Raw genomic sequence first — 12,901 nt, forward strand, 5'->3', positions numbered from 1 at the left:
CTTATATTTTGGTCTTTGCATAAGATTAGGTGCTTGGGCTGAAGCCCATCAGACCAGGATTGGGGCTCCTTAAAAATGAGGCCATTAAAAAACAAACGTAAAAGTAGATTAGGATATGGGCTCCAACAGTTTAATAATTAGGCCTTAAAAAGGCCAATTGAGTCCAGTTCTTTCCAACAACCAAAAACAGTGAGCCACAGTAAAATATAATAATAGAGAGCCCTCAAGACAAAAAAAAAATAAAATAAAAGAGAGCTCTGGAGAGATTTCATAAATATAAATATAAATATAATAATAGAGATCAAGAGCGGATTACGAAAATTCAAATTTCAAACTCAACAGTCACCGCCCCTGGCTCTCTCTTTCTCTCTCTCCTTTCCCCTGACCCCATTTCAGATACATCTCACGCAGACAGAGAGAGGAGTTTCTGAAGCGGATCTATCTATCTATCTCTACTAAACTAAACAGAGTGAAGAAGAGAGGGCATCTTTCTCTATCTCCCTCTCCCTCTCCCACAATCGACAATGTCTCTTCGCCACGAGAAAGAGAAGGGAGTGAACGTGCAGGTCCTCCTCCGCTGCCGCCCCTTCAGCGATGACGAGTTGCGCTCCAACGCCCCCCAGGTTGTCACCTGCAATGACTATAACAGAGAAGTCGCCGTCTCTCAAAACATCGCCGGCAAGCACATTGACAGGGTTTTCACTTTTGACAAGGTATTCTTCAATGCACTTTGCTACTCATTTGCAAATAATTTTTTTTCTTGCTTATAAGCCTTGGATTTGTTCAAATTGAAATTAGTGTTGTTTGTATTGACAGAAATGAATAATAATTTTGTTACAAGTTTTGAGAAGTGAATACTGGAGCGACTGTTTTTAGGGTTTCCGATGTGTGATCATGTTCTATGTTCTATTTTGCAGGTTTTTGGTCCTAATGCACGACAACAAGATCTTTACGATCAAGCTATTATTCCTATTGTAAATGAAGTTCTAGAAGGATTTAATTGTACTATATTTGCATATGGTCAAACTGGTACTGGAAAAACATACACTATGGAAGGTGAATGCAAAAGGTCAAAGGTATGAAGCAGCATCTGTGCTAGTTAGTATTCTACCTATCACAATGAATGTGATTTTGATTTATGTGACTGCTGTATTGCAGAGTGGTCCCAATGGAGAGTTGCCTGCAGAGGCTGGAGTCATTCCTAGAGCTGTTAAACAGATTTTTGACACTCTTGAGAGCCAAAATGCTGAGTACAGTGTCAAAGTCACTTTTTTGGAATTGTACAATGAAGAGATCACTGATTTGCTTGCCCCCGAAGAACTTTCGAAAGTTTCTTTGGAAGATAAGCAAAAGAAGCAGCTGCCACTTATGGAGGATGGCAAAGGTGGAGTTCTTGTAAGGGGATTAGAGGAAGAGATTGTGACGAGTGCTAGCGAGATTTTTACCCTTCTGGAGAGAGGGTCTGCCAAAAGACGCACTGCTGAAACTCTGTTGAACAAGCAGTCAAGGTAGCTGTTGTTATTATTGTTTGAATTGTTAGAACTTAGAATGTCATATTTTGATTTTATATTAAAGATATAGTTATCTTTTTCAGTCGGTCACATTCATTGTTTTCAATAACAATCCACATCAAAGAGGCAACCCCAGAAGGTGAAGAACTAATCAAATGTGGCAAACTGAATTTAGTGGATCTGGCTGGCTCGGAAAATATATCTCGTTCTGGTGCTAGGGAGGTAATACATTGGGCGGATACCTCCTAGTTTTATCCTTCACCCTAGGCTTTACACAAAAATCTTAATTTGTTTGATTTTGTAACATATCTTAGGGTCGTGCAAGAGAGGCCGGAGAAATAAACAAGAGCTTGCTTACTTTAGGGCGGGTGATCAATGCACTTGTGGAGCACCTTGGTCACGTTCCTTACAGGTTTTTATGTTTATCTTTGTTTTTTTGTTTCCCTCCTTTTAATAAACAAATTGGTCGAGGCTCTTTGAGTCTTTGTATATTCCTCATTTATATGCTTACACGAAAAAGATGGTATTTAGGGATAGCAAGTTGACACGTTTACTGCGTGATTCCCTTGGGGGAAGAACCAAAACATGCATCATAGCGACAGTATCCCCTGCGGTTCATTGCTTGGAAGAAACTTTGAGCACGCTGGATTATGCACATAGGGCAAAGCACATTAAAAATAAGCCTGAGGTATGTCCATGATTAAAGTTATTTAAGTGTCGAGAATGTTTCTTACACAATGCATCTTTAACAGTATAATTTGGCTCATAAATATATTGCTTTTACAAAGATTACATGACTGTTATTCTGTATATTACATCTGTATCATACATAAAAACATATAAACAGATATAGTGTTTTCGGTACACCATTTGATCAATTATTTGTAATGGCAACGTCTTATGAGAGTTCACTTTTTGGTTCACATGAACCAAGTGAACTGGGGCAGATTAAATGCTTTTAATCCCATTTTGTTTTTTAAAGGAATTTTTACTAACTAGTCCGTATTAGTTTTGGCTATTTTCTTATTGGAATCTGTACTGCAAGGTAATGAAGATGTTTATCATGTGTTTTGTTGTGATTCGTTGCCTTGATTTAGAATTTTTTTCTCCCCTTTTTTCTTTAATTAGGTTAATCAGAAGATGATGAAGTCAACTCTTATTAAGGATCTTTATGGGGAAATTGAACGCCTGAAGGCAGGTGAGTATCTCTAAATTTCATTGCTCTTCATATTACTGCTAAAATTGCATTGTTGCTGATGAAGTTTGTGATTTTGATCAGAGGTTTATGCTACACGTGAGAAAAATGGAGTGTATATACCAAAGGAGAGATTTTATCAAGAAGAAAGTGAAAGGAAGGTAGTTTTTTCTGCCATCATAAGTACCGATATAGCAATATTAGTTCATAAGAAAATATTTTTCCATGTGATTTCACCTGCTGAGATTGAAATGGAATTACTTTTCTTTTTCCCTCTCGTTTTTGTGCTCGGTATATAAACTGGTTTCATGTATTGTTCTCATGGCGTTTCATTGATCCAAGATTTTTCATTGTTTAGGCCATGGCAGATCAGATTGAGCAGATGGGGCTAACTATAGAAAATCATCAGAAGGTTGGTTTTCTTAAAAAACCATTAGCTATATCTGCAGATGATATTTTGCGCCTGTGTATTCCTTTTTTGCTTGATATTTTTTTCATTTTTGGACCAGCAATATGATGATTTGAATAGTAGATACATTGAACAAGTTCGACAATGCTCTGATTTGGGCAACAAACTTGATACCACACAGGTTAGCTATCTATTGGTTTTGGTCCTTTATTGTTATGTTAATGTACATCCACTTATCAGGAAAAGAATAAAAAACTACAGAAAAACTTGAACAAGACCAGTGAGTTGCTCACTAACACAGAGGATGAATTGAGGAGATGCCAGTATACCGTGAAAGAGAAAGACTTCATCATTTCTGAGCAGAGAAAAGCAGGTAGATTCATTATTGTGTTTCTGTCTTTATCTCTTATTACGCAGTATTAAGTTGAGATGGTGGTTAAAACAATTGTGTGTGACAGAAAATGCTCTAGCTCATCAAGCTTGTGTATTACGGGCTGATTTGGAGAAAGTTCTTCAGGATAATGCTTCACTGTTTTTGAAAATTGGTAGGCATTTATCCTTTTCTGTGCAATTATTGACAAAGAATCCAAGTTGTACCGTTAATGACTTGTATACATCTGTTATCGTAGGTAGAGAAGACAAGCTGAACTTGGATAACAGGGCTGTGGTGAACAATTTTCAAGCAGAGCTTGCCCAGCAGGTTGGTTGTCTTTGCAATATTGTTGCGACATCATTGTCAGAACAGAGTGAACATCTGACATGTGTGGAGACGCTCTGCCATTCTTTTCTAGGTGTTCATGATAAGGTGGGTACCTCAATTATCTAATGCTGCTGCTTTTTTTTGGTCATATTCTTCTATGTTTTTATTTAATATGTTGAATCCTCTTAATTCACTGTTCATTGTTATTTTTGCTTGTTTATTTCATCGCTATGCGTTTGCATGGATGTTATGATATAATTCACTAATTCTCCTCATTTTGTTGCGTATAGGTGGTTTTGGATTTAAAAAATAAAGTGACAGGTTTAAGAAACCTGTACTTATCACACATTGAGGCAGTGCAAAATGTGGTTCGTTTGCATAAGGCGAGCTCAGATGGTGCTTTAGAGGAATTATCTTCTCTGATATCCTCCAATGGTCGTTCTATTCAAGAAGTATGTTTGAACCATCTCAATTTGTATTCCTTGTTATTTTATATATTTGTTTTTACATCTCTGTTCAACATTAACAAAGTATCTTTTTCCCCTTGGTCAATCAGTTTCTTGAATCTGAGGCCACTCAAGCTGGAGCAATATTTGATGAACTTCAGAGCACTCTTTCAACTCAGCAGGGTGAACTGGCAGTTTTTGCTAGGGAAATGCGCCATGTATGATCTTTAACTTCTCTCTTCGGCTATAAGACTATAACATAATTATGCACGAATCAATCGTACCTTTTTATTTCTTTATTCTATGCAGTTTCTTTTGCTGTATTTTGTTTATCTTTAGCTGAGTGGTGTTTTTTCCTTTCTTTTTTTTGGGCTCTGTTTATTCAAAATGCAGAGATTCAATCTTAGCGTTGAACAAATAAAGGATATATCTGATCGCTCTCAAGAATTTGTTGATAAGCTTTTTGAAGAATCAAAAAAGCTTGAAGACTTTGCATCAGAGGCTGAGCAAACACAACTGAATTGTATTGCTGACTTTAGGAAGTCTTTCGAGGTTGTGATGTAAAATATTAATATTAATATTACTGCACTTTTTCTATGGTGGCTTATGGTGGTTGACCTATTCTTTACAGGAGCAATCAAGATCAGATTCAGAGAAGCTTATTGCGGATATGACCAGCTTAGTTTCTGATCACATTCGTCGTCAAATGGATCTGGTCCGATTTGAGTATTATTTCGTAAATGTTTCTTAGTAAATCTTTCTTATTTGGGTTCGCAGTTTAGTTTCTTATGGACGATGGTGAATTTTTCAGGTGGATGAAAAGCTTGTTGATCTTAGACAGAGCAGCATTAAGAACAAGACTTTCTTTGACGAACATGTGTCTTCAGTAGGAGAAATTGTGTCCCATGCAAAAAGGAAATGGCAATCTTTTTGTGTGCAAGCAGAGAAAGAGACCAAGGATACTGCTGATTATTCTGCAGCAAAGCATTGCCGTATGGAGTTACTCATGCAGCAAAGGTCAGTGGCTTGCCCATGGTTTCTTGATCAAGTCCTCCTTTAGCAAAATTCGTAGTGTCTTATTTTTATATCTGTAGTGTAAGTACCGCTGGATCAGCTTTAGAGCATATGAAGAGGACTCATGAGGCTGTAAATGAGAAAGAGTCCAAGCATATTTCTGCAGCAGTGTCACTAATCAGGTATCTAGTGAATTGATTGTAAGAAACTGAGAATAACTGTCAGTAATGCCCATGCTTATTGAAAATGTGCTTCATTGAGTCCTTATCCGCTCTTAAACTAATACTTTTGTGATCAACTGATTAGTTTGTTCCATGTGATGCAATATCAATCACTTGTGTACAGTAATTCTTCTAATAGCAATGAGCAACATGACATGGAGATCAATTCTGCTCGTGTTGCAGCAGAGGAAGATGTGGCAAAGAACAGCAAGGATCTCTTTGAGCAGTTTGATTGTAAGTGTATCGTTTCATTGCATAGCAAAATTGGTTGCAAAAAAGCAGCTGCAGGTGTCTGCAAATTTATCTTAGCTAAAACAACTTAATGAAGGGGTTTACCTGTTGTGCAGATTTTTTTCTCTTAAAAATGAGTCTCATTTTGCATTCATTTGATCCTCTATTTTATTTTATTTTATTTTTGCAGTCATGTCTGCGCAAGAGCGGGAATCCATTTCTGGAATGCTGGATGTAGTAAAGACTCATTCAAATACACTTGAGACCTTTAGAGAAGACCATGCTGGCCAAGCCTCTTCGATTGAAGAGAAGGCTCGCGAAACTTTTCAACAGCACTATAGGGTACTTTAACTCTATTTAGTATCTACAAGTTTTATCAATGAAGCATCACTAAACTTTTTCTGCCTTTCATGCATTGCATGGCTTGTTGCTTTGTCTTCTCTTTGCAGGACTATGAGCCTAGTGGAAATACACCAGTAAGATGTGAAACAGACGTTCCGAGTAAAGGAACAATCGAGTCTCTTCGATCACTGCCAGTGGAATCGCTTCTTGAGGAGTTTCGGGAAAACAATTCAAGTGAATCTTCAGTAAAGGAGTTGAAACCATCGCTTATTCCACGTTCTCCTCTTAGCGCACTGAACTGATGGTTCAACTAAATTGCATGCTTTGGTCCTTAATGAAGTTAAATTTGTTTGTATCTGTATCATTGCATTGTTTTTTTGTTACCATTAGTAGTTCCATGCTTGAGAAGCATCAGTTGATGAGATACAATGTGAAATCTAGGCCAAATTACTTGTGTAAAATCCCATCTTGGGATGGAATATAGAGGTCAAATAATGTTTGTAACTTTAGGGTAATGATGTCGTATCTAGTTAATTCTTATTCTTGACCTGTCAATTATTTGGCAGATACCTGTTTACTTAATGTCTCTTGTAATGAACACATTTATATCAAGTGAAAATGGGAACCAGGGTTATGTTGGAGTATTTAAAGAGACAGTTTCTTTTGCTGATGGACACGTTTATACATATTAAACAGTATGTTGCTAATATTGGAATTCATTATTAATAATGATTTCTTCTTGAATTGTAAATGACAAAACATAGTTGGCTACCGAAGGGGATTAGGCTTTGTGACCTTTAGGGGTGAGTGGTTTAAGTATTATTTTGTTACTCACATTTCATTCACATAGGAATCAAATATACTCAGAAAAAGGTGGAAATTAAAATAATGGTATTTTGATTTCCTAGAATCAAACTTGCTTTGGAATAATTATTCAAACTTTGAACCAAACATGGAAATATGATATTCTCATCTTAAATTTCCTAAGGTTTTATAAAATGTTTTGCTAGAATTTTTTAGAAGAGTAATTCTTATTTTCAAAAGTATGAGTGGATTGGATATTCATCTTCATTTGGAATCAAGATTTTAACATGATGGACACCACTACTAATTCAACAAGATTTTGGTATTTGATGATCAAAATATTCAAGCTGGATTAGAGAGCTGTTTATGCAGTCTAATGGGATGAATTCTGGTTGATTGCGCCTTCAGTCCAGAAACAATGAAATTTGCCCTACACTTAATTTGGGGACAGCCGGCAGGATTTAAAGTGAAGAGTCATGCAAGGAATGTGTTCTAATTCTTTTTTGACAATGAGATTGATATAATTAGGGTGGAGAAAAGTTCTTCCTAGTTATTCAAGAACTACATCTTAAATCTACGGAAATGGAAGAAGGATGAAATGATGGAAGACAAAGATTTTGCTTATGTTCCTATTTGGATTAAGATGTGGGGCTTACCCGAACACTACAAAACAAAGGAACTAGAGAGAAAGATGGGAGGAGTTATTGGAGAAGTGATCGACGTGGACTTTTTCAATATGAAACGGAAGGAGGACAGAATTGTTAAGGTTCAGGTTAACCTTGATGTCACCAAACATCTACGAAGGATCATGAAGATAGCAGGTTCTAATAGGAAGGTAATTGATATGCAATTAAGGTATGAGAAGATAGGAAATTTCTGTAATTATTATGGTCATTTAGACCACGAGGTAAGGCATTGTAGCATTCAATTACGAGATGCGGCGAATGAGAAAGTGGACGAAGAGAAGTGGGGCGAGTGGTTGAAGGCTGATCAAATTGGGAGAAGGGTTAGGGATACAAAAAAGTGTTGAGAAGTCGAACAATTTAAGCAAGGATAGTGGAGTTAGTGACAAACCCTAAAGGTCCTACTCCAGTCAACCTCTTTAAAGGATTATTTAACCTTTCGGTCCAGGAGGATGGAGATGGAGGAAAGAAAAAGAAGAAGACATTCACAGCACTATAGCAGAGAATGACAATAGAACTACTGACTTAGTTTTGAGAGAAGTTGAGGTTAATCAAAATGCTTCAATCAATCTCAATTCGGAGTTTAGTTTATCAAGAGAGAATGATGGGATGCTAAGCACTAAAGATCAATTTTGTTTCGCTAGTAAAAGTAATAAAGACAATAGAATGGGGATAAGGAAGACAAATATGAAGAAGCTAGCTAGAAGCATTCATTGGTGGGGGGAGAATCAAGGCGGGAGTGAAGAGAAGGGAAGGGGCTAAAGAGAGTGCGGTGAATCTGAAGAAAGCTTGCCAAACTGAAGAAAATCAAGCTGTAGTTGTGGGGGAGGGTGCCACCCAACAAATGACACCTGAGAATCCATTAAGATGATTATGTGGAATTGTCTGAATTTGGGAAAATCCCTAATAGTTCACAATATGAAAGGGCTATGTAAAATCCATTTTCCCAAGATTGTGTTCCTGTATGAAACAAAAAACACCACCATGATTGTGGAGAGGACGTTACATGATGCTGGTTTTCAGAATGCTTTTTGTGTTGGTCCAAAAGGATAGTTAGGAGGGTTGGTGGTTGGTTGGAAGGAAAGAGAGAGAATTCAGATTGGTCACCATAAAGAATTCCTAATTCATTCCACATAGGAGGACCCGCTGCAACAAAAAAACGTGGGATGTGATAGTAGTATACATGCATACCGATGATAAGCTAAAATTAGAATAGTTTTCAAAGGTGCAATCAATATTGAACAGTGCTGAAGATTATAAAGTTGTAATAGGAGATTTTAATGCTATAACAGCCTTTCATGAGAAAGGAGGGAGGATGAAGTCAGCTGCTTCTATTCATAATTTTAATGACTTCATTCTTGAAGGACAGCTTGTGAATTTGGGATTTGAAAAGAGGAAGTACACATAGTCTAATCGTCAATTTGAAGAAACCCTTATCAGAGAATGTTTGGAATTTGGATAGAGATTTGGTATCTCTGCGATGGAAGGAAAACTATCCTAGGGCGATTGTTTCACATTTAAGTGATGTGGGCTCTGACCATTTCCCATTGTTGCTTAATTCTGATATAGGTTTGGTTAAACTGAAAAGAAGATTCCGATTTCAGGTACATTTACTACAAGATTTTTATTTATTTATGAGAATTTTTGTGTGGAGGTTTTTAAAACCTCCTCAACATATTTTATTTATAGCATAATATAAAACTCCCATTAATTAATGCTAGTTAAAATTTAAAAATCTTAAGTTGTTGTAGAATAACTAAATAAATAAGGAAGAAGTAACATTAAGTAACTCAAGTAGTAATATTTACTAGAATTACTATATCAATATAGTAGATATAATTAATATATTTAATAATATTAAAGTATATAAGAAAGAGAATAGTATGAAAGAGAGAGACTATTGTTTTTATTGCTTGTACGAAGGTGAAACTGCATTTCACTATTTATAGAGGTTACATGCTTGCTTTTTCAAAACCTCTTTAATGCCATTCACTTTAGAGAATGTGAACCATCCACAATAAATGGGCATCCACGTTATAACCTTATCACAACACTCCCCATTGGATGACCATTCAGGATTATGTCTTGTTAAAACCTTAATAAAGAAAAATCCAGTGGGAAAAAACCTTAGTGAAGGAAAAAGAGTACAAAATCCTTTGTGATAGAGACTGCCTCATTAAAAACCTTGTCAAGAAAAATCCAATGGGAAAAAAAACCTGACCAAGGTAAAAAGAATACAGTCTCCCTCTCTTGTCGACATCATTTAATGTCTCGAAATCGGCGTATCCCAATCTCATGTACCAATCTTTCAAAGGGGGAATATTGGGAGTGACTATGTGAATAAATCTGCCAGATTGCACTTGAACGGATCTGTTGGACATGAATTGTTCCTTGATTTTGAAGATCATGAGTGAAGAAGAATTTGGGAGAAATATGCTTTATTCTATCACCTTTAATGTATGCACCTTTAAGTTGAGCAATGCATGCTGTATTATCCTCAAACAGGACAGTTGGAGCTATCTTATGATCAATCAGTCCACATGATGACAAAATATATTGGATTAAACTCCTGAGCCAAAAACACTTCGACTAGCTTCATGTATCGCTAGTATTTCGACATGATTAGAGGATGTTGCAGCAATCGTCTGTTTTGTGGACCTCCATGATATAGCTGTTCCACCATATGTGAACAGACATCCTGTTTGAGATCTCCCTTTATGTGGATCAGACAAGTATCCAGCATCTGCATAGCTAACTAATTGTGACTTGGATCCATAGGGATAAAACAATCCCATATCAACCATTCCATGAAGATATCAAAAGATTTGCTTGATTCCACTCCAATGTCTTCTGGTTGGAGAAGAACTATACCTTGCTAGTAAATTCACCGCGAATGATATGTCAGGTCGCGTATTATTAGCAAGATATATTAGCGCTTCAATGACACTAAGATATGGTACTTCAGGACCAAGGATATCTTCATTTTCTTCCTTAGGACGGAATTGATCCTTTCCCACATCTAAAGATCTTACGATCATTGGGGTACTTAATGGATGTGACTTATCCATATAAAATCTCTTCAAGATCTTTTCTGTGTATGTTGTTTGATGAATAAAGATCCCACATTTTGTATGCTCGATCTGCAGGCTGAGGCAAAATTTAGTCTTTCCAAGATCTTTCATCTCAAACTCTTTTTTTAGAGTTTTTATAATTGTTGGAATCTCTCCAAGAGTTCCAATGATATTTAAATCATCAATGTACACAGCAATTATAATGAATTCAGATGCAGTTTTCTTTATGAAAACACAGGGCAGATATCATCATTCTTGAATCCATTTTTGGCCAGATACTCAGTAAGACGATTATACCACATTCGTCCAGATTGCTTCATACCATATAAAGATCTTTGCAATTTGACTGAGTATAACCCTTGCGAATATTCATTGGATGAGTTAGATATCTTTAGTCCTTCAGGGACTTTCATATAGATATCCCGATCTAATGAGCCGTATAAATAGGCTGTTACCACATCCATTAAATGCATATGCAGTTTATGATATGCAAATAAACTGACCAAATAAAGCAATATTATCGCATCCACTACAGGGGAATACGTTTCTTCATAATCTATACCTGGCCTCTGAGAAAAACCTTGTGCTATAAGTCGAGCTTTGTAGCATACAATTTTATTTTTCTCATTTCGTTTTCTCACAAATACCCATCGGTATCCAACAGGTTTTACATCTTCTGGTGTACGGACTATAGGTCCAAAGACTTCATATTTTGCAAGTGAGTCTAATTCAGCCTTCATGGCTTCTTTCCATTTTGGCCAATCATTCCTTTGTCGACATTATTCGATTGATCTTTGCTCAAGATCCTTACTTTCATGCATGATATTTAGTGCCACATTATATGCAAATATTTCATTGACAATTGTCTTATTTCGGTCCCATTTCTCTCCTGTAAAGACATAATTTATCGAGATCTCGTCATTTTCACAATTTTCAGGTACCTGAACGTCTTCTGTCGTTAAAATTATATCATAATTTTGGACAACTGCAGGTGTCTCTACTATGTCTTTCCCAACAGGAATAGTATTTATCTCTTTTTGCTTTTGAGGATTTTTGTCTTTGGAACCGACAGGCTTGCCATGCTTCTGGCGTGTATTTGCTTCGGTGGCAATTTGTCCAACTGGGACATCAATTCGAATTGGGGCATTTTCCGCTGGTTTATGAGATTTGATTATCTTCTTTGTATCGGAAAATGCATCAGGCAATTCATTTGCTATTCTTTGCAAATGTATAATCTTTTGAACTTCTAGTTCACATTGCCCTGATCGAGGATGATGCAATCCAATTAAGTTCCTTTTTAGGAAACTTATTCTCTCCCCCTAATGTTGAAAATTTTGATTCATCAAAATGACAATCCGCAAACCGGGCTTTAAATACATCTCCAGTTTGTATCTCAAGATACCTCACTATAGAGGAAGAATCATATCCAACATATATTCCTAATTTTCTTTGGGGTCCCATTTTGGTGCGATTAAGTGGTGCAATTGGAACATATATCGCACACCCAAATATTCTTAAATGGAAAATATTTGGCTGCTGGCCAAAAGCTAATTGCATAGGAGAGAACTGATGGTAACTCGTTGGCTTCAAACGAATAAGTGCTGCGGCATGTAAAATAGCATGCCCCCAAACCGAGATTGGGAGATTTGTTCTTATAAGCAAGGGTCTAGCAATTAATTGGAGGCACTTAATAAGTGATTCTGCTAACCCATTTTGTGTGTGAACATGAGCTACTGGATGTTCAACACTTATTCCATTAGCCATACAATAAGCATCAAAAGATTGGGAAGTAAATTCACCAGCATTATCAAGACGAATTGCTTTGATTGGATTTTCTGGAAATTGTGCTTTTAATCGAATAATTTGAGCCAGTAATCTTGCAAACGCTAGGTTGCGAGAAGATAATAAGCACACATGTGACCATATCGAAGATGGGTCTATTAGAACCATAAAATATCTAAAAGATCTACATGGTGGATGAATAGGTCTACATATATCACCTTGAATCCTTTCTAGGAATTCAGGGGACTCAAATCCAATCTTTACTGGTGATGGCCTTAAAATTAACTTTCCTTGAGAACATGCAGCACAATAAAATTCACTAGTTTTAAGTATCTTCTGGTTCTTTAGTGAATGTCTATGGGAGTTTTCAATAATTCTCCGCATCATGGTTGTTCCCGGATGACCCAATCGATCGTGCCAAGTTATGAATTCATTTGGGCTAGTAAACTTCTGGTTTACAGTGGCATGTGATTCAATTGCACTAATCTTGGT

The 12,901-nt window shown here is 36.6% G+C and overlaps 1 protein-coding gene across 1 annotated transcript; it reads left to right on the forward strand.

Annotated features, from left to right (window-relative positions):
- Positions 1–340: 340 nt before the first annotated feature.
- Positions 341–6,731, forward strand: LOC130932910 (kinesin-like protein KIN-5C). The gene is made up of 22 exons (XM_057862369.1): positions 341–713; positions 918–1,076; positions 1,159–1,508; positions 1,595–1,733; positions 1,826–1,923; positions 2,043–2,199; positions 2,640–2,709; positions 2,791–2,867; positions 3,065–3,118; positions 3,216–3,296; positions 3,377–3,488; positions 3,574–3,660; positions 3,745–3,920; positions 4,106–4,267; positions 4,372–4,479; positions 4,655–4,813; positions 4,893–4,976; positions 5,073–5,278; positions 5,356–5,457; positions 5,621–5,730; positions 5,918–6,069; positions 6,177–6,731. Exons 1-22 carry the CDS (start codon positions 525–527, stop codon positions 6,369–6,371), a joined length of 3,027 nt encoding a protein of 1,008 aa, XP_057718352.1. The 5' UTR covers positions 341–524; the 3' UTR covers positions 6,372–6,731.
- Positions 6,732–12,901: the final 6,170 nt, after the last annotated feature.

This window comes from Arachis stenosperma, chromosome 6 (assembly GCF_014773155.1).
Source record: "Arachis stenosperma cultivar V10309 chromosome 6, arast.V10309.gnm1.PFL2, whole genome shotgun sequence".
Classification (NCBI taxonomy): Eukaryota; Viridiplantae; Streptophyta; class Magnoliopsida; order Fabales; family Fabaceae; genus Arachis; species Arachis stenosperma.